Below are 27,763 nucleotides of genomic sequence, written 5' to 3' on the forward strand. Positions count from 1 at the left end.
TACTACTGGAGATCCAGGTGGCCAGGGTGCCCACTGGTATGAACTTTGGTATGCCAGCTGTGCCTGTTCCTGGATAGGAATAATTTCGCCATGGTGAGCCATGCTCCGGCAACCTCATGATTAGACTACTGTAAGGCGTTCTGTGTGAAGCTGCCTTTGGTTCAGACACTGCAGCTGTGCAGTGACAAGGATGGGACCCCAAGCTATGCTCACACAGGCTCTGTGTTAAAAGAAATGCATTGGTGGACTGTTAGCTACCAGGCCACTTTCAAAGTTATGTGGCTGATATATAAGGCTGTAAACAACTTGGGACCAGGATATCTAGCATACTGCCTTCCCTTACATATACCCAGCAAACACTTAAGCTCATCTGAGAAGGCTTTGCTGCCATTTCAAAATTGCCAGAATGTCACCATGCAGACAGCAGGCAGACCTCTTTAGGGAGGTGGATTTTGTAATTAGAGTGCCACTGCAGAAACCCACTCTGTACAAGAATATATGTGAAAGAGGTGCAATGAAAAGCATGGAATTATAATCCTTCTGTCTCAGTATTGACAAATACTGGATAAAGCAGAGCCCCTATCCCTGGTCCTCTAGCCTATGGCCACTGTTTTTGCTGTACTGCATACCCTGGTGGACAAAGTTGTGAAAGATCTATTTCTCCCTCTTAGTCCACCCAGTAGAAGATCTGAAAGTATGTGCTAATATGTCATACTGTTTCTAATATATGCATGCTGATCCACAATTCGCTAGAGGAAATTAACTCCCATTGGAATCAATATATCCAAACTAACTTAACTCCCAGTGTATTTGCTTAGCATAGTTGTTGGTTGGTGTGTTAGTATATTAAAACGTTGGAAACATTTGGATGAAAATTACTTCATTAAATCCAGTTTTCTCATGTCATTTAAGTAACACATTAAAAACCTGATCCAGCAATTTGTTCCTTGAAAGAAGTTGAGCATGGTAAATAGCGTACTGGAAGATCCTTAAAATTCTCAGCATAACTGCCTTGTGGGAATGCGTAAGAATGTATGTGGAGCTCTAAACTAGAGCCGGTATCCTTTAAAATGTCTTGATTATTCATTAATAGAGAAGGGCACAATTGCATGTGAATAAGCTATGCAGTGTGGGTTGTTTGCAGAACAACCCACAGTGTTTCCAAAAGACAATTGTGGTCACTGTGGATTGTTCTCTCCCTTCCTCTCCCTTAGCTCTCAGCATCCTATGCAGTAGTACCAACCTTGTCATCCTCTCCTTACTCGAATCACAACCCCTTTTATTTCATCATTTTTTTAAAAGAGTCAGGAATGTGCAGTTGGGGGTAGTTTTGCTATTTTCTGGTCTCCCCAGAAAACAAAATTGTTTTCAGGATTCTTTTGGGATGGGTGTCTTTTGCAGGTATGGCTATCCAATGTGTGCAGACTTACCTTGTCATTTTCCTTGTATGTTGCAACTGTCAAAGGAAATTACAGAGTGGAATATGGAAATTCACAAGGCCAGGCTGCATAACTGAACTTGTACACTGTTGCCAGAGTCAAATTCCCAAACTGATTAGTAGGAAAAAAAATGGGAAAAAGCAGGTGCAACACAATGGGAAGGAAATAAAACCTCCTACGTATCAATGTGATCCTGTTACTTTTAAGAATTGAACTGATGTTGTTCAGTTCCCCCCACCTTTTCAACACTTGCCTGAGTCTGCAGCTACTCCAGAAAGGGTAACTCGCTTTCACAGCTCGTTTTCGGAGTAATTATTGCTGAAGTTCCTTAAATAAGCTATCCTATGAGAAACAACCTTATTTCAGATAACACAACAACCTACTCTGACTAGGTACCCATAATAGGTTGTTGTTTCTTGTAAGTCAGGTTGAAATGCCCTAATGAAGTTGTGTTGTGGCCTTCACATATTTTCAGATCCTTCCAATTCATATTAAGAGCATACATTTTGTGTATGTACAATTTTGATAGGATTATTGGAGTGAATAAACACATGAGGAAGAATCTCACTTGTTTTTGTAGTACATAAGTGTGAGAAGTATTTGTATCATATACAAATAGTCTAAGATTGTCATCTAAGATTGACCCTTTGGAACTTGCTGCTTTCTTCTCCATCCCACTTTCTTTTACACTAGTGACCCATGTCGATATATAATTGTTTACTTTGTGAAGTAGACTGGAAAACTATGACTGGGACAATCAGGAAAGACCCAAGGGTAGTGCTAGGAACTGAAAAGATCCTGGGCTCAGGAAACCCCTCAAATTTGTGCATGCTGGTTTACATATGCTTTTGCATTCGCACACGTGCATGTTTCATGGACTGTGTCTGCTAAGGACATCCCCTAGTTCTAAAGAGGCATATAGGGATAGGAGAGAGAAGGGTACTTGATTTCAGAAAAGAACCTTAGGCAGAAAGATTCAAGGTGGGGAGACAGCAGGAGGTGAAGCACATGTGGGCAAAAGACCACATCCAGTATTTCAAATGGAACAGAGATGCATGCAGCAATTGTTTTCCATGGAGCCACCACAGCCCAGTCCCCCTCCCCCCGCCCCCGTTGGAGATGAGAAGGCAGGCCTTTTAAGATGGGGTCCCCTGACTGGGGTTATCCCAATATCCCATTTTCTCTTTTAAGAGATTGGCCATGACATTACGAACATACTGGCTATTGGGAAGTATAGAAATTAATTAATTAATTAATAAATAGCAAAAGGGTAGGGCAGAGATAAGAAACATCTAGAACCTTTGAATGCAACTTCCATAAGCAGCTAACCCATTGCAGGATTATCGGTGGTATGAATCAAAATTTCTGGAGGTCACAGTTCAGAGCTCTGGATGCTTATTTTCAAAACTGCAGCCATGACAATCAATTGCTAGTGGGAAAAAAATTATATTAACACCAATTTGAAGGTGTTAGTTGATGTATCAAACCCTTAAAGACTTGATCGGTTATTTTTATCAGGAGGAGAATGGGCTAGGAAATTGTTTGATTGGCTCCCAAATCCTTGTCCTTAGTTAAAGGTTTGGGAAGTGTCTGTACTATACAGAAAGCTGTTTTGTACTGAATCAGGCCATTGGCCCACCTGGCCCACCAGCACTGACACTGACAGCATCATTTCTTAACTGTACCTGGGATTGCACCTGGATCTTCTGCATGAAAGCAAGCACTATTGCACTTTCCCTACTGATGCAATTTTTGTGAAGTAGCACAAGTTGCAATGCATCCTTTGTAGTCTGTTCTAGGTATCTGATGCCACTAATCACTAAATGAGGCAGCTTACCTTCAAGCACATGTCTGATAATAAGTCCAAGTGCTCATGTACTGGTGTGTATTCAGACCTTCAGTTTAATCAGCCTTCCACAAGACAGCTCTTGGTACCTTCAAGACATACTGGGTTTCAGTTCCCATTAGCCCCAGGCAACATGGCCAGTACTCAGGAATGTTGAAGTTGTAGTCTAAAACATCTGGCGAATACCAGGCTGGGGAAATTGGTTTACACTCAAGGAGGACATCTCGCTTTGCATGCCGTCCTCTACACACAAGGTCTCTTGTTCAAGGAGTGAAAACAAGATGAGTAAAACTAGCTCAGACTATGAAACAGAATTTAATCAGCTCTAGCTTCCAGTCAAGTATTCTTATTCATAAAAAATCATGAAAGGGAGTTCAGAAATGGTCATGTACTCTTTAAAAAAAAAATGAAAGAAAGAAACAAGAATGAACAAACACCTAGATCTAGAGTTGGTCCAGGACATTTTGTGCATGAGGTGAAGGTCAAGAGGGTACATCCTCCCTATTCCATGTACAGAAGCTGCCTGAACTGATAGTTGGATCTTATCTCAGTATTGATGAGGGATGGTTCCATCACTGTTTCTCAGGCAGTAGGCTAATTTAGGAGGTGTAGAGCAGTCTGTCCAGTACACTCTTGTTCCTCTTGTTTTCTTTACCTGAAGGTAGGACTGACCCTCCCTCTCTTTTAGAACATCTCTTATTTATAAGTAGATGTGGATGGGAAGAGGGTCATTTGGAACCTGAAGCATGGGAGAGACTTACGTCTTCACACCTAGCCAGCCAAATATTTTGTACAATTACAGGTATTTCTGTAGAGGTTGGAGAGGGGTTGAGAATGCAGAATGATCAATCAAGAACCTGATGTCTTGACTGTGTTCCCTTCAGGTGTAACAAAAGTCTGAGTCATGGGGAGGAGTTGAGCTTTGGAAGTGAAGCAATGCAAAATGTGGTACCTGCAGATCTCTAGGCCTGTTCCTTGTGCAAATATATGTTACGAAAAGGTGTGGCAGAGGGAGAAGGCTGGCATTGTTACATGTACCCTTATGTGGAACTACTTTGTTGTCATGTTTTACTTGGGTACTTGATCTTGCAGTTAAATTCCACTAAAAGCCGCAGCAGTATTACATGCATCAAGAAGCCTTGTTAAATAAAATTTAAGCAGCACAATATTTGTATCTTTCCTTGAACTTCCTGGAGGCAAGGACAGTTAATACATATTTCCTGTTCTGGTTCTTAAGTCTATTTCTAAGACATATCCTTTCTTTTTGAAAAGTAGAGCGAGGCTCTGCTTGTCTTATTAGTTTTACATGCACAGGCAGGAGAGAGAAAATGCATAAAGATACTTCCAGAAATTACAGTAATTTGTGGATGGTAAAATAATGGCATACACATATCACTTCTGTTCTGTCTGGGTAGCTCTGTAAATTGTGTATTGATTATGCTAATATGTCTAGTGTCTCTATTACTTGTCTGCTGATACTACTCAAACATGCAGATTGAATGCATTTTTTTCCTGCAAAGTTGTCATTCCTGTGGGAAAAGACTTGTACAAGGTGGGTGAAAAGACCAAAGAACTTTGAATCTTTATGCATAGGAAGATTTATAAAATAACTATTTATTGAACTGCAGAAAATGCACAATGCAAGTCCAAAAAAAAAAGGTGCACAATTGTATTAGATCAAAACCTTTTCTCCCTTTCTACCTCTTAGCACCATTGTTCTGTATTAAGCTTTAGTTTGTTTCATGTTCCTTAAGGAAACCATTTTAGGAAGGGTACTAAATCAATAGCAATCTATTTTTATAGTTTATTTTGGGATATGTGGTTTCTGTTACTTTGTTTAACAAGCTGAAAAGAATCTCAGTCATTCAGGGCAGTTGGTATCTCTTAAAAATTTATTAACCTGTCCCATGTAGAATAAAATAGATTTTTTCAATTATCCAAAACTTTTTATTTTATTATGGTTTATAATAGCATAAATACGATAAATCTCATTCTTTGTTCTCCATAAAGAATTTGCTTTAAGTGTAAATGCACCTTCTTACAGCATTGTATGCCCCTATCCCCAGTATTTCTCCTGTTTTGCTATTTTCTGATATTCTTGGTGTAGTACTGCCACAGACCTGGCCCTTATTAAAGAGGGACCCTAATCAGCTGGGGAACCTGTGATCATACAGAGAAGAAAAGTTTTATGGAATTCATCAAACCCTTATTCAGTCTCAGAATCCCACAAATTTTCATTGCAGGATCTCATGGATGCTTTCCTCAGGGGCTCCTAGTTTGTTGCTGTAGATTAAACTGGAAGTGTTGAGAGTTCTTTGTTCCTAAAAGCAGGTAGTCCAAGGCACTGAAGAATCCTAAGTCAAATCTGTTCCTGAAATGCATCAGTTGACAGCAATGTATTGGCTTTGTGACTGTCCCCTTCAGATATAAGAAGTAGGGCACTGTAGTTTGCAGGGATAAGGTGTGAAAAAGCATATCTGATGTCTGAAAAACACCGCTACAAGACCTGATTCAAATTCTTAGTGGCCCCTTTGGGTTTCTCCCTTCTGGGGAAAAAATGTAAAGGAGAACGGGACGTCTTCAAAAATGCAGTAGTTGCTTGGCCCGTGTTTGCCATGTGCTTTTCATACCTGGCAACCTCTGCCCTTCCACCCTTATGCATACAGGCAGCAAACCTACCTATAAAAAGCTGACATATTTGTTGCATCAAGTGTCCCTCTGCCTGAAGTATTGCAAAGCATCTCATGACTAGCTCTGTTCTTCCTTTTTAAATGCAGTTCTGCCCTATTGCTGGTACTTCATCAATTCTCTGATACAGCCTGGCTTCAGTTGCCTCTGGTTTGCTAATCCCAAACTGAACTATCTACTTTCCCTCTTTCTGCCTTAATCTATCTTCAGTATGTCATGACAGAGATAGTTGTCTGTTCTCTGTTCTGTAGCATGCCACATACATTTCAGCACTAAGCAAATACTTACTTCTAAGGTGGCAGAAGCACTACCATCAACAGAAAGTGCTATTCCATCATACTTAATCTTTTGTAGATTTTTTCCTTGAGAGTAAAGAAACACTGCTCAGGGAAAAATTAGGTTAACAATAAGGTAGCACTAGTTGTGTTTTAGTAGTACGAATTCTGCCATCACCTCAGTGTTTGTGTACCATTACTTTCCTTTAGCAGCGTTTCTTTAGTTTCATAGGATAAGGTGCAAGAAATTACCTGCAAAATACGAAAACAGTATTTTAGGGGACTGCAAAATATGAAATCAGTATCCGTGGAACAGCCTTAAACTGTGAGCATGGAATGCCTTTGTCAAGCCTGTTAACTATGGCTTTCTTAAAGAGTGTGAGATGGCAAAGCAGCAGCATGTGGCTTTGCTCTGCAGAAATGGGTGTCATGCCATGGGCTCACCCAGAAGAGGAAAAACAGCCTGGCATATGTTCCCCCACCCCACGCCCCATGCTAACATGCAAAATGTGTTCTCCATGATCATACATATTGTATCTGCCCGCTTTGCTGTTGGTCCTTTGGAAATCTGATCACGGTTTTTACCATGTAGGTAACCTTGGTGGAGAAGAGAGCAAATTGTCATTCTTTTGTTTTGGATGGAAAGTGAAGGAATCATTTAGCATGCAGCTGACTCCCAGCTTGTGTGCTGTGGAACACATTGGAATTCTAAATCCATTCTTTGGCTTCGAGTAGACTTATGGCATTATGGTATGATGGATGAAGGCCTATCAGTCTGCAGCCTTTGGTGTGGTTGATTAGCAGGTGCTGGTGATTAGTTGACTGTTGCAGACTGAATTGCTGATAGGTGTTTTGCTTTATTGTTTAGCACTGTCAGCCTGAGTTGCCACAACTGTATGTGTTCATTGAATGAATGAGTATCCTATCATTACAGAGTTCAAGATGGCTATTAGTCATATGCAGAATCCAGTGACCATTTAGTGTGGACTTGTGTTTACTAAGTAAGCTGGTTGTAGTGAGTAAGCTGGTTGTAGCTGACACATTTTTCACAAAGTACATCCTGAAAGAAAGAAAAACAATGGCAGGAGTAGTCTGCCATTTGGCTTCATTCTCTATGCAGTGTGATTGGCTGAGAACACTTCCAGCCAGGTGTGTGATATGAGTTCTACATTCCAAAGGTAGAAACACCTAATCCTCTGAAAAATAGTGGATGTATTACTGGTATTGCTGTCTTTGGAACTTACCATTTGGTTGTCATCTCACATGGTCCCACATCCTTGGTTGATCTACCATCTTACAGTGATGAGCTCTACTAGCTCAGTGGCCTTCACTGCTCAAACCACATTAATTCTGGGAAAGAATTTAAGGAGACACATGACACAGTGAACAAGTGATTCTGAAATCGGCACAGCAGCCACCAATTGCAGCTACTTATATTTTTGTGATACTTGGTGCTGTATTCTTGAGTCTGAGCTTCAGTAATTTTCCATAGGACAAGGTTGGACAGTAAGTATAGTCAAATTAGATTGATCTTATCAGATGTTACCTAGACCACATCCGTCACCACAGGCAGGATGCTAACACCACAGCAGCTATTATTAGGATCTGTGGCATTGTCAGACTGATAGCTGAGCAAATGCTGCCGTTTGGGTTTTAAAGGGATTTGTATCCAGCATCATGATGAACATTGGTCATCTTGAAAATGGCCACTTGCCTAAATGCCTAACCAACTTCTTAGCTAAATCAAACCTAGATTTCCCAGCAATCTTTACTTAAGCTTTATATTTCCTTTAAGTCATAGAAATGCATCAACGTATTGAGATTTAATTATGGTTAAAAATATTTACTGAGAATTGGGGGAGTATTGCTCAAGTCTCTGAAATTATAATGTTTTATTTCTTTTTATGTTGTTATATGTGTGCATTTTGTTTAATTATATAGCTGGTTTTTATAATAACCAATGTATTATAAACATCTTTGGATTGTTGCTTTATTTGGAGAAACCGAATCCTAGAGGAGAAAGAAAATAACTTTCCATTTCCGTAGAAAAGCCCTAGGTGTGGTAACCTAATCTTAGGCCTAATTTAGATGTGGGTGCAATCCATGGTTTTAATAAATGACATTTATGAAAATTGTAATGTGAAAGAAAATACAACCCTTGGTCTCTTATGCATTTCTTCTTCTCTCATATACAGTGGAGAATGATTTAAAACTGTAAACGCATTTTCCACTTTGCTCGAACCATAGTTAAAGCCAGGATATAAAACTAGACTCAAACTATGGCTTGGTATCTGGGTTTATTAAGTACAGTTTGTGAACAGTTTCCTGTGTTTGAATGAAATGAGAAAACTGCTTTGGTATAAATGCAACTGGGAACTTTATGGGAGGGAAAGGCAAAATCCTGAAAAACCAAGGTGTCTGTTCCCTCTTTCTTATAACATAAGACCAATACCTTGTTGCTGCATCTGCACCAGGCCTTGCTGTGCTTACTGGCCAAGATGCAGAACCACATGTGTCCCAGCAGCCCAAACAAAATATCTTACAGATGCAGTCTCAACTGTTGTCCTGTTTCATCACAGTGCAAGTTAAGAAAGCATTGAAGGAAGCAATTGATCATGCCCCACAGTCACCAGTGGGGAAGAAATAGATGCAGAAAGAGTGTTGCATTCAGCTGAATGTCTTGATGTCTTTCTCAGCTGGAAGGAGGTGGGATAAATTCTCTTATAAGTGGATCCTTTTAGACAGTTGATCCAGTGGGTTGAGGGGGGATTTTACCAAGAAGCTGCCTAACATAAAGCTTACAGTAATTGGTGTAGTTTACCCCTCACTTCTTTTGCTATGGGGAGACTCTCCCTATCACTAGTATTTGCACTTTTGTTCTTGTGATGCTTATAATTTCTTCTTGTGTAGTGCTTATTTTAGTAGAATCCTTTTTAGCATTTTCTTAAAATGCTGCTGGTGTTCTCATTGCAATTAGAAGATAGTTGAGAAGTAGGTGCAAAAGATGAAGATGGGCTTTAGAGAACTTGCAGCTCTAAGAAGCAAACCAATGGATGTGATAGATATTGACAGCATTAGAATGTTTTAATAGAATCCTCCTGGGTCAGAAGGGTGTGTGTGTGTGTGTGTGTGTGTGTGAGAGAGAGAGAGAGAGAGAATGTTTAGGATAGCTAAAGTGAATGTATTTTGTATTACTTAGGTTAAAGGATATTCATGGGAGCCAGAACCTCAGTGGGAGAGCTCTCTAGCTAGCTCTTCTTAATTATCTTTGACAATACTCTACATCATTCCCTGTGCCATTGGATTAAATTCCCTTCCCCCTCACCCTTTTTGTAGTTGGTTCCATAGAGCAACTAAAATTACAGCACAGCTTAAAAGTTATACCAGGGAATAAGGCATAATGTATAATGCCTCCATGGAATACTTGTCTTATTGAATACCTACTGGTATCACATCCAGCCTGTGAGACTTAAACATCTGATTACGCAACTGTTTGTATTTTTTGCCAAGGAGGAGTTGTTTCTATATCTATCCTGGCTTCAAGGCAGCTGCCTAGTAGAACTGATAAAACGTAAGCTCCCTCACTTTTGGAATGGGGAAAGAAGCCAATTCCCTTTCTACTGTTAAATCAGATTGGAATACCCAGTGCTGATTGGAAGAGGGTTTTTAAAAAATTGAATGCAGCCATTTTCCTTATTTTATCGTGTCACCTTCCTTACAAATTGTTCCAGTGCCCAACTCTGATGCTACAGCCAAGTGTAAATTACATGAATAACTGCAGTGCAGCTGACCATAGCTCAGGCAGGATGAATGGGTTGATGGAGTGACTCTGCAGTAGTGAGAAGAGAGTGGTTACTTTGGATGGACAATTTTCATCTTCAGAATCCTAACTTTAAAATCACAATAAAATATCAGATCGATGGTTTACGGAAGTAGCTGTAGCCCTACTACTTACAGTGGATGGTTAGGTTGGTGAAGTTTCTGAAAAGCTGCACAGTTAGGCAGATTGCTTGCAAAGATTGTTTTTGCATATTTTGATTTGACCATAAAACTACCCAACTTGTGGACAAATTGTTATATTGAGATTCAGTTTTAAAGCTTGCTCCTTTGTCAGTAGATCCTGAGGCAGGCAGAGTTTCTCTTTATTATGGAGATTGAGCATCAGTGGCCTTAAGAAGGGAAGGAAGTAAAACAATGAATGTGTGCATAGACCTCTTCAAGGCATTTACCTAATGTATTCTTTTTTATTTTAACCTTTCCCTGACAGTAGAAGAAAATGAATCTGAAGACCAGGGACAGTCAGCTGTGCGGACAGGTAAAGGCTGCATTCCTACTTTCTTTTCTTGTTCATTGCCTCAAAACACTGCGAGAGAAATTTGGTCTGCACCTAGCTTACTGAATTTCAGCTGAGATATTTGGAAGAAAGCTCAATAATGAACTCTCCCATCACTTTTTCTCTGCAACCACTCCCATGACCCCCCCTGCCTGGCCCAAGATATCTGTTATCTCAGATCATCATGGCTTCAATTTGATGGATGAAGGACAGTCATAGATATATGCGGAGCCTTGAACTTCCAGGATGCCTTATTTGTAGACTGGAGTTGCCCTCCAATTGCTAATACTGATCCCAGCTTTTAAAAAGAAACATTACATAGGAAGACTGTTATGCCTGTGAACCAGATCTGTGCACAAAATAGGTTTTTCTCTCAATCCAGTTACATGCCAGTAGTCCAATATTCTTTTACTTTCCTCCCACTAACACAGCAGAAACATCAAACTACTTTTAAAACTTGCAACACTTTCAAAGTGGTGTGGGAGTTGGTATAAAGGACTGAAAATGAAATCAACTTGTGCTTGTTGATATGGTGCATCCACACTTCTGGATTATAGCCAACATGTCTGCAGGCTAGTCGCTTTCCTAAATTAGCATATAGTGTAAATCTTAATCCATTGACTTTGTTTGCAGCCACTGATCCCTACATTTAAGTCACTGGGAGTTTTGTAGCTAAATCTGCATATCAGTCAGCAAGATTTTAGGTTGCGAATCTGACCTGTTCTTTATAATGAACAGTTATAAGAGGTTAATAGCACGTTGTTTATTTCAGTGCCTCTGTTTTATTATTATTATTCCCCTTTTGCTTTAAAAATATATATGCAGTTTCTACAGTTCAAGCAATGATTAACTCCATTAATTTGTCTGACTGCTAGTTCTGCAAATAATAGTTAAAAAATGTTTGCTAAACAAAATGGTCGTGGAGCATGTTTTATTGATACCTGTTCATGGATCTTCACATGACAGTCTTAAAAGATTTTGCTTTTACCATTTTGTACTTTTGTTAGATTTAAGAAACTGAGAGGGTCATCACAATTAATATTTATTTATTTATTTATTTATTTATGGATTTATATCCTGCCTTTTTCCTACAAAGGGCTCAAGGCAGCTTACATCATCTCTCCTCCTCCATCTTATCCCCACAACAACAACCCTGTGAGGTAGGTTGGGCTGAGAGTCTGTGACTGGCCCAAAGTCACCCAGTTGGCTCCATGGCTGAGCAGGGACTCGAACCCAGATCGTCTGAGTCCCAGTCCCATGCTCTTAACCACTACACCACACTGGCTCTCAACTTATATATATAGACTTCAGTTTGAATAATTACTTCATAATATTATTTATATAAACTTAACGTACTGAGAAAATTAATTACTAATACACATTTTTCACCATTAGATTCCTGTCTTCATTAGAATTTGCTTTGTCTACATTTCTGTTATCATGTATATTATATGTTTTTCTATTATAATAGACTAGTAGGGCAGAATAGCTGCTGGACATAATATAGAATCAAAAGTAGAATTTTCTTCTAGCATTTTTGGAAATGCCTAGTTAGAGAATTTGAAAATGACATTCTGTTGTTGTTGGGTTTTTTTTTTTTTTTTGAGAGAAGCAGTGCTCTGAGACTGGAACTTGGAACAAATTTATAGCAGTTTAATAAAATATTGGACCTGTGTGTAGTTTCATCAAATCGTAAGGACCTTAGTGATAAACCCACTTGCCTTGCTGTTAAATCTTAAGTGTTTGTATCAATGTGCAACTAACACATATGCTTTCACAATAGCCCATTTTGTGAGGCAACACTTTCTCAGCTGTCAGGACAGCTAAAATAAAATGTTTTTATTTCTTGAAATGCAAAGCTGAATTTCACAAGACAAATTTGACTTGAATTAATTTTCCATATTTCCTTCATGGTATCAGAATGAACCAAATGATCCACTGCAGTTCCTGATATCCAAGTGATGTTTAAAATAACACTTGCACACTATTGTGAGATAACCTATGACTGTGCTTGCATGATCAGGAAAGGGGGGGAGGGGAACAACAGTATCTTTTTGCTTCCCTTCCCCATCCGTGCCAGTTTTATGTGGAACCTAGTTTCTGTAATTACCTGTGATTACCTGGTAATTAGGGATGCAGGTGGTGCAGTGGTTTAAACCGCTGTGCTGCTGGGCTGGTTGTTCGAAAGGTCTCTGGTTCGAATCTGCACAACGGGGTGAGTTCCTGTTGCTCCATCCCAGCTCCTGCCAACATTGCAGTTCAAAAGCATGCAAATGCAAGTTGATAAAAAGGTACCACTTTGGTGGGCAGGTAACAGCGTTCTGTGCACTTTGGTGTTTAGTCATGCCGGCCACATGACCACGGAGACTGTCTGCAGACAAACGCTGGCTCCCTCGGCTAGGAAACGGAGATGAGCACCGCCCCCTAGAGTCAGGCATGACTGGACTTAATGTCAAGGGGAAACCTTTACCTTTACCTTTTACCTGGTAATTATTCTGTAATTACCTGTGGCAGGCAAGGGCTTTGTGTCACCTGAACCTGCTAAGAACAGTCACTGAGGGTGCCTTCCAAAGCACCATGGGAGCCTAGAATGAGAGGAGGGTGGAGGGATGGAGGAAGGCACCTCTTCCCTGTTGCACCTCTTCCCACGTTTGATCAACAAGGTAACCCACACTGCCACAGGTAATTCTAGTAATGAGGTAACACATAATCAGCGCATGCAGCACAATGATGTCAGATCAGCCTACATCTTCCTCACCCTACTTTATGTTTCCCTAGGCAATATCCCAAATGCAGTAGTTTTCTTTAGCAGAAAAAGATAAACATTACTGTGTATCATGCCTGTTTTATTTTATAAAATGGTATCCAGCCTACAAAGCAATTTAAATGTAAAAGTTTGAAGGGATGACACCAGTGCCATGTTTTGGCACAGCTATAAAATTCTGTTTTTGGGAAATAGAGTCCTGCAGGTGTGGGCATGTTTTTTGTGTTGGGTCTGGGTGAATTCTCTCTTCCATAGTTTGCTTTAATTGAGGTATAGTGTTATATCTTCATTGGCACAAACCAAGTCCATAGCAAAATCCACGTTTTTACTCTGTTTGCAATGTGTGGTTCCAAGAGAATTATGACCTGAAAACAGTTGATGAAAAGAATGATGAAGAAATGTATCAAATAAATCACAGGTATCACTAACGTAGACACAGGGCCAGTTCACAAATCATGCTGCATGCAAGCTTTTTCCTCTTTCTGTAAACAACCTTTGAGTGGCCCAGTCAGAGGTGAGGAACCCAAAGGATGAAACAGGCAGAGCAGGTCTGAATATCATGGCCAGAAACTTTAGTCACACCAATTGGAGGTTGCTTGTAGGAACTGGAAGTGGCTTGCAGGCATTGAGCCTCCCCAGAAATCATAGGTTAGCCGTGATGTGCAAATGGGGTCTTGTTAACTGGTTCACACAAAATGACATATGACCACCGAAACAGCAGTTTCATGCCATCTTATTGTTTCAGCTTTGCATCTTGTTTAGCATATTCACACATTTGTCATAATGTGCAAACCTGCCGTGCTGCATTGTTGCAAAAGAGAAACTATCCAGAGTCTTAAACCAGGACCGGTTTGGACAATCAATACAGCTGACTTTGTTTTTTAACTACTTGTTGTTGTTGTTGTTGTTCTTGTTGTTTGTTTAACTCTCCACAGCTGAAGCTCTCTGGACTGTTTTCACAGACTATACAAACAAACAATGAAACTAGAATGAAAATATAATAATATCAGAAAAAAATAAAAACGTTTAAAACAGCTAAAAATATAATAAAAACAGACAATAGCAAAGAATTAGAAAAAAATGGCACACAAAACACCTGGTGATCCACCCCAAGCCCCTGGGCGGCCAAGTATATTTTTAAAGGCCTCAGAGAAGAGGGATGTGCTGGCGCTGAAAAGATGACTGAGGTGGAGGGGTTGCTCCATACATGAGGGGCCACCACCAGGAAAGCTGCCCACCTTGTTACCATCCTCTTCCCTTTCCTCAGAGTTGGCACATGGAAGAAGGCCCCGGAAGTTGAGCATAGTGTCTGAGTAGACCATGGTTGGGAGTGGTGCTCTGGCTGGTATTTTATTCCTAAACCATGTAAAGTCCTAAACTGGTTTTACAGGTTAAAATCAGCACCTTGAATTGGGACTGGAAGCATACAGAACTGGTCTCATACATTTGAACTTGCAGGTCCTGATGATTAATCTGGCTGCTGCATTCTGCACCAGCTGTAGTTTTTGAACTGTTTTCGAGGGTAGCCCCATGTACAGTGCATTGTTGTAATCTAATCTACAGATTACCAGAGCATAGGTTTCTGAAGCCAGGCCATTCCTGTCCAGATAGGGGATAGCTGGGTCACCAGTTGAAGCTGGTAGAAGGCACTCCAAGCCACCAAGGTCACCTGAACCTCAAGTGGCAAAGATCAGACAGTACTTCAAACAGTTGGTACATGCTGGGTAGGTTTTGAATATTCAAGATTATCATGTTGTTCAAACCCAGTGACGACAGCTTATGCAAGGGTTAAACAACCCTCCCCTAACCAACCAAAGGTCTATTGCTTAATCCTTGCATAACCCACTTTCTCTGGGTTTGGAAGGCGTGAAAAATAGCAGCTAGGTACTGAAGATTTAACTTGGCTGCTTGAATGCACTGCAAGGTACTATAACTTAAATAGGTCAAGATGTGTTGTTCAGTTGTGTAAACTGGACCAAAGGGCAAAAACTGGAGTGTTTCTCAACATCTAGAGTGCTTGGTTCAGGCATAACAGCAAACGACCCAAGAATGGGCTTCTGGGTTCTTTACTGAACTATATGCAAAGCTGAAGCGGGGAGCATGCAAGAGGTTGCCCACCCACACATCATGCTAAGTCTTAAGTACTGCTGGGCTAAGCAACCCATGGGTTATAAATATGAGCAAATTGTTATTATGCTATGGTTAAAGCAAATCAAAGAAGGCAGAATTTTGTGCAGGGAAGAGGAGGAAGTAAACTGAGTCCTGAAATTAGGAAATGTGTTTGAGTTTTCTGCCTATGTGTTTAGTTAAAATTAGGTTTTTATACACAACATAAAAATGTAGCCGAAGTATGGTTTGTTTGGCTTTGGAGTCAGTCATGATGTAATGCCATTTGTTAACTAACTTCTAGCTTCACAACATGGGGGATGGGTGCAGTCTCGGAATCTTTAGGGATGTATTTATTTATAGATGATTTATTTGTTGGTTACTTTGTTTTGGGCTGATTTTGAATGCTGCTACAAGAACAACAACTCACCTTCCAGCCCATAAGGTAGAAAATCTTCAGCAGTTTCACCCACAATACTAGTAAGAGAGGCCCCATGCATGCTGCTGTAAGTTTTCCTAGTAATACTTTGTATCAAAGGTCTGGCTCTTTCCATTAAATGTGCTTTTTATGGAGTACCAAGTTATAAATGTAGTGCAGCTACGGCATATTAATCTTACTGCAGAGATTTAATGAGGCAGTTGTTTTGCGATGGACACTATTGGGAGCAGACAGCGACAGAGTTTTACTTCACTGCTGAACTGCAGAAATATTCCTTTCCTGGTCATAATTATAACCACATGATCTCTTAGTTTTCCTTTCTTTTGCCAGCACTTTTCCATGCAGAAGTGGCTTGGAAGGAGGTCCATTAAAATGCAGTCAAATGGACTGGAAACTGGGCTTTTTTCCTGGTTAGTGTGACATTTTAGGCTCTTGATCAGCTATGGATCCTTGTTGCGTGGAGAGAAATATGCAAGATGAGTTTCAAGCATACAGATTGTCTTTGCCAGTCTGCTGAGATGGCTTTTAGATATTCATTACTTTTTTTAACTTGACTTTTATATAGGTTATAAAAAGTAAATGTGGTGAAACCTAATTTTAACATAGACAGAATAGAATTTCTGCTGGTTGGCCTTAAACCAATCTCTTACTGGAAATTAATTGAAACCCATGAGTTTATTGCTGTTAACTCTTTTAAGCTTTTGCAGTTTTTCATTTTCCTCTAGTCGCCATTTTATTAGACCAAGATACAGCAATAACATCACTTGTGCGAAGGAAGAAGAGGAGGAAGCCACCTGCTAAGACAAAAAATAATGTGGAAATATACTATTTAAATGTCCGTTTATAAATAGTATTCTGTATAATCAGGAACAGAAAACAGCAGTTCATTTATGTGCTGTACTAATACACAATTATATATTTCCAAGTCAAACCTGATTCTCTCTCACTTTTTCATTAGGTAATATTTTATAAAGGGAAACTTGCAGATAGTGTGTGATGTATCATTCTGATGATATATTTGGTCATGTTTTATAGGGAGATGTTGATTTCCAAAGTGGATTGTTTAGCCAATTTATTGCAACTGTTAAAGTTTCCAACATTTCATACGGAGGACTGAGCTCAGTTATGCATGCGCAGAGCCATGCACAGAAACAGGTTTCCATGAATGACTGCTTATGCACACTGATTGTGTGTGTGTGTGTGTGTGTGTGTGTGTGTGTGTACGCCTGTGCCTCTTTGAACTCATCAATTCTCCTCAGCATCCAGGGATCATCAGGAACAGAAACATAGCCCAAATACTTCAGTGTGGTTTCAGTTTCGATATTCTGTCTTGCCAACCACTTTTTGGGTAAGGGCTATAGTTTCCGAAGGCATTTATCTCTGGAATGGCACTCATAAGATAGTGATTTCAAATTGAGGCCAATTCTTTGGTAGGGCTCCTCCTAATTTGCAGCTGCTGGCTTTGGGGGTACTGTTAGTTGAACTTTATGCAAACAAATAGTAGAGAGGTTGATGTGACTGAAAATAGTATGTGGAGAGTATGCCATAAGGATAACTATTCATATCCCATCCCTCACATTAACACCATTAAATACAAATATGTCAACCTAGTATTGGACTAATCCCACATGTGAGACACAATGACAACTCCAGATGATCAGACTGAATTCATCAAAATGAGGGAAGGTGAGAAAAAGGTAGAGGATATAGTTAGCTCTTTTCATATTCTGTATGCTGCCTAGGAAATGAATGTGCAAAAATGGCAGAGAACTTAAATTGTGGAATTCAATTTTCATATATTTAAGCTAGTTTCTAGGCCTCATGGACATGCGCTGGGGGGCTGAGGATGGAAATGCAGGGCTCTTTTCTGACTAAACAGTCCAATGTGAGAATAGGCCTTCCGGTAGATAGAAGTTTGTAGAGTCCAGATAATTCCCTGCAATTTAGATTACAGTTTTGGAATTCTGAGTGAAGACTGCTTGCAGATAATGTTGATAGTAACTACTGAACCGCTAGTTGCCTGGCTGCATAATTGCTGTGTGTTACAATGCTTACGGTAGAAGGTAAGCTTTTGCTGCTACTCTCTACAAGTATCTATAATTTTATTTTATAATGGAAGTACCTTTCCAGGAATTAGGCAGTGGTGGAAATATATGCATCAAGAAAGGCAGAGACTGCCACAACTCATTACACAGGGGCTGTGGCTGAACCCAGGTCTCAGAGGTTTTCCCCCTTAAGAGTTGACCTAAAAACTAACATAGCATTTTGCTGGAGCATACATTCTGAAGTTGCAGCAGAAGGGACTAAGTTGCCTGACTCCTGTCCCAGTAGATTTGTATCTGTGAATGCATAAATGGAGGCAACTCTCCCCCACAGTGCCTCCCATTATGTAATTAAAAATAAATATAATTTTAATGTAAACAGCTAGTTCTGTTTTTGTTAAGATGCATGATCACAAACAGCTTTTCAGCTTTCATATCCTAAGCTATGTGTATGTCTGCTATTTTATTGGATCCCTGTTAAAGTCCAGCATTCATGAATAATAAGTACAGAACATGGCTGCATCCTTTTCTCCCCTCCAGCATCCTACTTAAAGCAAAGTCAGACTCTTCCCTTATTTTAAAACAAACAGGTCTGTAAACTTTATGTGCAGCATTTAAATAGTCATGTTAAAATTCAGACCCAGTGCCTACATTTCCCTGAGTGCTGTCAGTTTTATGAGATGAAACTGGGAGCTTGAGCTGAACATCTAATAGTATGCATTGTGCACATGCTGCCTTCCAACAAGTGTTTAATGATGTCGGGGTCAGTTTGCAACTGTTAAGACAATTATTTCTTTTCCTCAGCTGCTTATAACCTAGTGGTATTTTTCACTGCTAGGCCGAGTTAGATGCAGAGGTTGGGAATGTACTTACAAGTAAGTCTGAGATCCAAGTAGTGTGTTAAAGAGAGTTTAAAGGGCTTTCCTTGTTGTTAGCATGTGTTGCTTTGGGGCAACACAACACCCACATTAAAATGAGATGGAAATTAGCAAGCGCACACCTGACTACTGCCTGTACCAGGTGTTCAGAAAGTAATTTTTAAGTCATCCATATACTGTACAAGTATATTCTGTACTGTACACTCACTATATACTGACAGTGCAATAAGTGGAGTCAGTATTGGGTTAGATAGACCTGTGGCGATTTAGATCCACGTAATAGATCATGCTGCTGTTTCCTTACTGTTGGTGAAATGTAAGCATCTTTCGTAATGAAAATGTTTACTGATGTGCCATGGCAGCAATAACTACAGTAAACACTTCCCAAAGGAATTAAGGGAAGCAGTGTGGACGCATTTAACTCTGTCAATAGTTGGGATCCACTGTACTTTGACCATGCTAGGAAAAAAATGTTACATAAATTTTCTACAACCCCAGTGTTCCGGATATTCCTGAACTAGAATTAGGTTTGAATTACAATGTTGTGATCCTGGCTACACCTTCTTAAATCTAGGGGAAAGTCAATGTTTTTATTCTTTCAGCCTTTGTGCTCTGTTCTTCTGCTAATGGAATGACTGAAAAAATGGAAAACCGTGCATATGGTGTGCCAGAGGGGTCACTGTGACTTTGGAAAATGCTGTTTAATTTTGAATTACTCTTCATACCTCAGAGACCAGAATATGTTCTTAGACCAGAACATGTTCTTTCTATATCTTGTGAGGAAGGAGCATAGAGGGTGAAGAACTAGTCCTCCGGTGTTCCTCGAACGGCTTAATGAAACATAGGTGAGCAGTGGGGCCATTCCACACAATCCCAGCCGCAACGTCGTGCACATGCTGTCTCACCCTGCAGGTGTCCACATGTGCAGCATGAATGCTTGAAGGGCCTGTGCATGTAGAACTGTATGCCTTTGGTCCCCTCAGTTTGGATGTACACACCGAACATAGATATTCTGGACAGGAGTGATATAGCACATCCCTGTTTGTACACTTAATTGTGCCCTGCAGGAATGCCTGAGTATCTTGCCAGTGTGGTGCAATGGTTAAGAGTGTGAAAGCAGGACTCAAGTGATGAGACTCAAATATTCTAGTCTCCACTCAGCCATGGAGCTCACTGGGTGATTTTGGTCCAGTCACAGAGTCCTAGACCAGCGTATCTTGCAGGATTGTTGCTGAGAGGCGGAGGAGAATTCTATACAGTATCTTAAGTTCCTTGGAAGAAAATAAGTCAGGGTATAAATATAAGCTAACTAACTAAATATTTTCACCATAACATTTCAACAAGTTGCACTCATGTTCAACAATAAACATGGACTTAAGGAATTCTTTGTTTTTTAAAAGTACATAAACTATTTCCTTCTCACATTTTTGTGTGGGCATTCATTCATGCTCTATTATGCTTTAGCAGCTAGGAGCTGAGTTTTCTGCCCCTCCTGTTGACATCTAGGCCAGCAAGTTCTTCTGGACCCCTTGAACTGGGGATGGCGGGAATGGTGTAATATTGCCTGGGCCCACTGTACCACTTTCTGTACAGTGACTTTGAGGGCCATTTTTGTCCATTAAGGTGTATTTTTTTTATTTGTGAGTGTTATCAGTCTTAAAGCTATACCCAAGTTCTCTTTTATTTATGTATTATTTATTTATTTATTTAGCAAACTTATATGCCGCCTCGGGCAGCTTACAAATAAATATAATTAATACAATAAAATACAGATGGAGACATCCTGGCCAAAGTTGTTAAAATCAATAAATAGAATCAACAATTAAAATTACGTTTGAATAAAAAGGTCTTGGCCTGCACCGAAAAGCAAATAATGACGGTGCCAGGCGGACCTCTCTGGGGAGCACGTTCCATAAGTTGGGCGCCACAGCAGAGAAACCCCTCCTCCGGGTGCTCACCCTCCTGATGTCTTTCACGGAGGGCTCTTGGAGAAGGGCCTCTGCCGCCGATCACAAGGGGCGGGAGGGCATGTATGGACATAAGTGCTCCTTTAGGTAACCAGGCCCCAAATTTTATGGGTTTCTTGGGGTATCTTTTACCCCACGCTGGAAGGATACAGTATATTTTTCTACTAATATGTTTCTTTCTAATGTGTTAAAGCTGCTCATTAGTGCACTGAGATAGTCATATTAACGACTGCTTGACACTGGCCAAATATACCACTCTATTCACTCCTCTCAAGCACATATCTTTGCTGTCTCTCACACACATCTTTATGCAAAACACACAACTTGTACAAGCAATCTCTTATAGTCACAGATACAACCATGTCTTTCAGCTAACATTCCCAGACACATAAGCTGCAAGTTGGTTTCTCTGCAGCTCACACAAACTATCCCCAGATTCTCCCTCTGTTGGCCTTTTCTCACCTTCTGGCTCAAGGCACACCTTGCTGTACCCAAACGTTGACTTTCCAGTAGAGAAGAAGCACTTGAACTGACTGTATGATGGGCCCAGGAATTGTGTGTGCATGCATGACCCTAGAAAGTAGTTTGCTGGAAATATGAAATTGCTTGTATATGAACATTTAAAATATGTTTTTGCATCTAACTAATTTGTATTCTTTGCATATAAATATTTTTCCTGCATGCTGCTTGTTTGTTACAGATGTACAGCATACAGATGTAGGAAATTGTTACCTTTCCTACATCATACCATCAAGCCTTTTTAAAGGATGTGTAATCTTGTGAAAGTAATACAAGAAACAACTATAAATAGTCATATCACTAGTCATGTGCAAAGCTGAGGTCATGTTGGGTGATGATTAGCTTTTACATTGTATAAAGATTTGTGATAATCACTTGCAGTAAGTTAGAACCCCTTATTGTACTCATCATTACTATGCTGAAATTAGAACTAGATTATATATTTGATACACCTGTTAGGATGCATAATGATGGAGAAGGGTCTCCTGTGCTAGTTATCCTCTGCAGGTTAATATTACTTCCTTTAATGAACAGCCAGTTTAAATGAGTTTATAATTTCTTATTTTAAGGCACATTTTTATTTTTAGTTTTCTGTACAATACAATAAGCTGATCGTTTGGCTATTTAGTGAAATGAGACAGTTTCATCCTCACAGCAATTGGTTAGCCTTAGGTTTAAAATATAGTTAAAACAAAATCTTCTGAATTCACTCACTGGTACATTTTGTCTTTTTCATTAGATAGTACTGCTGAATTGTAGACTGGATTTATTCTTTTAAATTATTCAAGTGATGAAAAGCCCCCAATAGTTGTATTAAACTTGTCAAAATTAACTGTGACGAATGGAAGTATTTCTCTTGCTGGGAGAGTGTTGTTTGGGAAGGAAGCTCGTTGAGAGTAGAAAGGAGAGGTGCTTCCTCTGTTTACTGAGCAGTAAAATTTAGCATAATGTTCCCAGGTTGCAGGGTAAAGCCACAATTATTTTTCTGTGTGTACAGTAACTGAAAGAACAGCAAGAAATCTGAGTTCTCCCCTTTAAAAAAAATCTGCTCTTGAAAAGCCCTGTGGTCATCATCTTGATTTTCTTTCAGATCTGAACTGTAAGCTAGAAGACAAGGCAGAAGATGGAGAGTTGATAGACTGTAAGAAAAGGCCAGAAGAAGGGGAGGAGTTAGAAGAAGAAGCTGTGCACAGCTGTGACAGCTGCCTCCAGGTGTTTGAGTCACTGAGTGATATCACAGAGCACAAGATTAATCAATGTCAACTGACAGGTAAACAATGCTTATAACTTTGTGTCCCCTTACACTGCTCTATTTTTGATTTCAGGTTGTTTCGTCAGAGGTGCTCTATCTGTCTTCCCTACCCCATCCTTCCTGGAAGAGATATTTCTGAAATAATTCTGAAGCAGAGTAGTTCAGTGAATATGTTCTGTTTAGGTTCAAGGGAGTATTAAATGCTGCTGCAGCCTATTAAATGCCATTGTACCTTCCCTTAGCTTTTTCATTGCCGGTCCAAGCTTCTGCACTGTTGTTCTAAGAAAATAATGAAGTGGATACAACTTGTGCTTGCAAATTTAGATGCAGGGTAGCTGTTACTTGGTTTTTTTTCTTTCCTTTTTTTAAAAAAAGGTGCATACCAACATAATTCTAGGATGTTGGTCACTGTAGCTTCATGGGAAGAGTTACTTTGCCCAGTTGTGACACTGTGGATAAAAGTGCTAATTGGTGTTTTAGTTTTGAGCTTATGGGTTACAGTAATGCAGAAGTCTTGAGCAAAGTTTAATTTGCTTGGTAAGCTTTTAAAGTAACATTTAGAACTGGAAGAACTGGAATACAAATCTAAATCAAGTGGCTTAAAGACCATGCCTTCTAATACTGGTTGAGAAAATATCCCCATGTGGTAAGTCACTTTTGGTTATGAGACTCACTCAGTACTTAATGCTTTTTTGAAAACTCTTTTCACTTCAGAAGTGTGAAGAATTTTGTAGAAGCAATAAAAAAATGGCCAAATCCTTGCAAAGCAGTTCAGGGACTCTAGTCCAAAAGAACATAGTGTAGGGCAGTTCATGAAAATACTAATAGAAATTCATGTTTTTTGATATCAAAGTAATATTTGTAATAATTGGGACATTTTGACTCATCACTGGCAACAGGCTGTTGGTCAAATAAACATTTTGACTAATTTAGATTTGACTAAGCTGCTGGGATGGGGTCATTGGCCTCATTCTTAAATGAGCATCAGCATTTAGCTATCCTAATGGATGTCCCACATGGGATAGGTGTTTTTGAAACAAAGGAAGGCAGCTCCATGTCTTGTAGTATTATATGGGGTGCCTCCAGCTGTATAGACAAAGCAGTCTAGTGGTAGCCAGCTTGACTGTCTGAAGAAAGCTGTGACTTAGAGGCGGAAACACACTTTTATCCTGCGTGTCCAGTTGAAAAGGGGGTTTGGGATAGCAGAACTGGGAGAAGGCCCTTCCTGGCCCTCTGAAGAGCTGCTTCCAATTACAGTGGGGAGCACAGAACTAGATGGATCAATGATGCGACTCGCTTTAAGGGACCTTTCACATGCAGAAGAAAAGTGTTGAAATCCCTCTATGCAAAATAAGGTATAAGCCAGTGACAACATATATCCATATATTTTGTTTTTGGTCTTTTAAAAATAAATGTTTTTATTTTTCATGCAAATATATGCAAAATATTTTATGCAAACTTGGGTAAAGCAGCCCTTTCCATTCAGTTCAGCATTTTCATGTTCTTGACAATTCCTGGGGCATTTCTTAGTTATATCAAGCAAGGTGCTGATGCCTAAGGATGGCTTGCTTCCCCCACCATTCCTCTTATTCTTTCTAGTTTTCTTAATGCCTTCCATTTAGTCATTTTGTTTCCATGCATAGTAAACTTTCCCCTTTTCTACTACACAAAATACCAACTCTATTGTTCCTTGACTGTCCCTTTGTAATTCCCAAATGTACCTTACCTGGTGCTGGGTGTTGAGTTGAGTGAGCATAAGCATCAGGAACTGAATATTGCAACTGAGGAACTGAAGCGAAAGGAGCAATTCCTGGAGCACTGCTCCTGATCCACTTCACCCCAGGTCATGCTGGAGGGCAGAACTTGCCATGCTAAATGAGGGTTAAAATGGCTCTGCCACCTGAGTAAATTTTAAAAGAAATGTTTTTCAAAGAAGACAATCCCCCAAGTCCCCCCCCACAAGCCCCCTCCCCCCCCAAAAAAGCCTGGTGTCTGCAGAAGTGCCATTTCAGTAGAAACCAAAACTATTCACAATAGTGTTGTCCAGTTGAAAATGGAAAACTCTCTGGAGAATTTTCTGCTTTAAAGATTTGCTCTTCTTTTCTTACTACTTCTGATATATTCTCAAGGTAAACTAAGCAGAGTATACTGTGCTTGCAATAAAGATTATACAAATACTGTGGTACAATTCCTAAAAAAAAACCTGCCTTGAGTTTTTAAATTCTGTCACTGTTTTTACCTCCTGGCAGTTTTTGTATTAGATCACTAGCTTATTTGAACTGAGAAATAATTATGGAATCGATTGCCAAAAACGTGTGTCTGTGATTAGTCCAAATGTTCTGGGAGATGATATCCTGGCTTCAGTGGGCGTCAGGCTTTCTTACCAAATTTTAGCAAATTGTAGCAAAAATTTTAGTGTTTGAAGGGGAATGGAAACCACTAGGAAAATTGTAGATGATGAGCAGAGCCTTAGAAACATACGCCAGTCCCAAATGCTGAGATTGGATGCTTGAGGCTGCAGTCCAAGAGCCCCATTGAACATGATGGTTCTTTCAAACAACCATTATAAAATATTGCCAGAAATTCTGGGTTTCTGGCAGGAGGAGGCAGCTGTAGACTTAGGATCCTGTTTTGGAGGCATAGTTAAGTTCCCTTAGTTGAAGCTCCATTGCCATCCAAACACAACTCCTGCTCTTCTAACTTTTGACATACTCCGACATCAGCAAATCAGGCAGAGTGTGAGAAACTAGCAAATAGGAAATCTTTCTTTAGCTCAGTGTATCTGGTGGAATTTTAGACATAAATTACATTGCCAAGCATGCTTATTTCAGTATATTTACTATTAACCAACTTAAGAGGGCAGTTGCATGGTCCCTATACTTTGTCTGGGGGGCCCTCACAGCCAGTGCAGAACAAAGCCTGCCTGACAGCTCTTTGGATTGGGAAAACGACCTCAGAGGGGCTAAATGGGGCTATTCTTGTGGGAGGGGAGGAGACTGGAGAGCAGGATATGAGCTATCCTGACTGCTACAGTCTCCTCCTCCTCCTCCTCTTCCCCTCCAAAAATGGCTAACTGAAATGCAGACTGGGAGTTGGGTGGCGGTGGAGATCTCTGCATTTGTCTTCTTGCTCCTCAGTGGATACTCCTAAGCCTTTGAGTTCAGGCATACGAGCATCGAATACACAATTGATTGCACTCTTCTTCTTTGAATTAATGCTCAGGCCACCAGTCACTGTCTCAAAGCAGCTGGACTCAGACTTGACTCCATAGCACAGATGAATGCATCTTTAATTAGGAAGTATATCTTAGAATACTGACTTTATAAGAAACTTCTGTCATATTTTACATTCTTTCTATTTGTTGTCTTTATACAGCGGTCCAAGAAAATGACCCCGTTGCAGGGCTATATGTACTTTTTATGCAGTACAATAAAACATAACTTACCATTCTCTGCAGCTTAATCCAAACTGAGTTCCAAGAAAAGTCAAATCTGGCAACCTGTATAAATGATGTAATATTGTTCTATAGGCGAGGCATATTGAAATCCTCCTTTTCATTCTCTGAGAATCTCTTTTAGTCATTTCTCTGCTGTGTAAGATATTATCAGGCACGGACCACAGTCTTGAGAATGTATCTGCAGAGCTGTAAGGACTTGGAAATGTTCAACTTTAGGAAAATGAAAGTGGCATCTCAGGCAGACTCTCCTAGCAAACTTAATGCTTTTCCTGTGTTGGTACAGACCTTCAGAACATTTGGAGGATTTATATCCTACCTTCTCACCAAGGTCTCAGAGCAGCAAACCACAAAAGCATACATGTTTTTGCTTGTTTTAAAATAGCAAGCAATCTATCCTCACCTATCTCTTGTCTTCAGATTAGGAGAAAAGAGTCTTGTGATCCTTAAGTAACACATATCCTGTTGAAGACTAGAAATTACTTTGCCAGACATTTGATCTCTTACCTATGTGCATATGTGCTGTCACATTCAAAGTTTGTAAGCAGCAGGTCCAAAAGCCACAAAATGCAGAAGGCAGTAATAGGGCTGCTGCATTTCTGTGCAGAACTAAATATGTGCAGGATAAGGGTTACTGCCCATGTTACCTTCTGCATTTCATGAACTTTTGTCCCACTTCACGCCTGTTGTTGGTGTTGTCATTGTTTGCTTTCTGTTACTGTTTATGCATATGAACCGAGCACAAGCATTTCATGACTCTGAACACCTTGCAACACATCAGGGCATTTCTTCAGTTAGACTAGCATGTTCGTCTTCAGCTGAAAGTAGCTTACAGGGTCCATGGCAGCAACCCCAACACAAGGTCTCTCACCACCTGACGTGCCACAGAACATGCATTGCTGGTATCGTTCCCCCGTCCCTTGCTTCTGTTACCTCACACACCATCACAGTGCCACAGTGACCCCTCCATCCCCTTTTGCTGCTCTGCTGCCTCTTAACCTTGGCAGCTACTGCTGTGCCAGTTCTATGGAGACCCAGGCAGGCTGTCCCAAGAGTGCTGCAACCATATCTTGGCCAAGGAGGCAGAGGTAGGGCAGCCACTCCAGGGCACTCTGCTGGCTGCGCTCTCACTACGGCAAGTGCTGCAAGACACACAGGGTCCTTCTGGCAGGAAAGTGGTGCAGTTCGCTACGCTTCCTACTCCGTTGCCTGATGCTGGCACCTCATTGTGCTTCATGGTTGGGCTTGCCCTGTCAGAAGTGGTTTTCTACTTCACATGATCCTTTCAGATGGAGAATCTTGGCTAGATACGAGAAGACCTGGAGTTCTCTGCATGCAGAATGTTGATTCTGAAAGTTTCTTCATTGTTTTTCTAAATTGGACTAACTCAGCTATTCTTCAGGATTTTGATTGCTTAGAACAAGGTAAGATTGCCCTGAAATAAGACTACATACTGTAAGAGGATTTTTTTCATCCTTCATTGCCTTGTCTACAAATTTTAGTTTTATCTAATGAAACATGTATTGATAGATACAGGAAATTCTCAGTTTTCCCAAGAGTCTAGACATCATTCATAATTATAACTGTAAAAGGATAATAAATTCTATGGTCAACTTGATGATGATTTAGGTAAGCTACTTTCATGGAGCCCACCTGCAAAGGAATTATAGTGGTTTGTATTATAGAGCACTAGTGTAGACAGATAAGTTGAATAGTATAATATTAAACTCTTAGTAGTGCTTCAAAACTAAGAATGCTAGT

At 40.1% G+C, this 27,763-nt stretch overlaps 1 protein-coding gene across 6 annotated transcripts in view; it reads left to right on the plus strand.

The window, feature by feature from the left end:
* The window catches only part of ZNF521 (zinc finger protein 521), a 262,267-nt gene that overhangs the window by 16,235 nt on the left and 218,269 nt on the right, over positions 1-27,763 (plus strand). For all 6 annotated transcript variants that reach the window (XM_044424363.1, XM_044424360.1, XM_044424362.1 and 3 more), the window contains 2 exons: positions 10,516-10,563; positions 22,387-22,566. Coding sequence is in view for 4 of the 6 variants with exons in the window: in XM_044424360.1 (XP_044280295.1) it covers positions 10,516-10,563; positions 22,387-22,566 (228 nt within the window). In the remaining 2 variants the exon portion in view is untranslated. The remainder of the gene's footprint in view (positions 1-10,515; positions 10,564-22,386; positions 22,567-27,763) is intronic.

Source organism: Varanus komodoensis, unplaced genomic scaffold (assembly GCF_004798865.1).
Source record: "Varanus komodoensis strain SLA01 unplaced genomic scaffold, ASM479886v1 scaffold14_1, whole genome shotgun sequence".
NCBI lineage: Eukaryota > Metazoa > Chordata > Lepidosauria > Squamata > Varanidae > Varanus > Varanus komodoensis.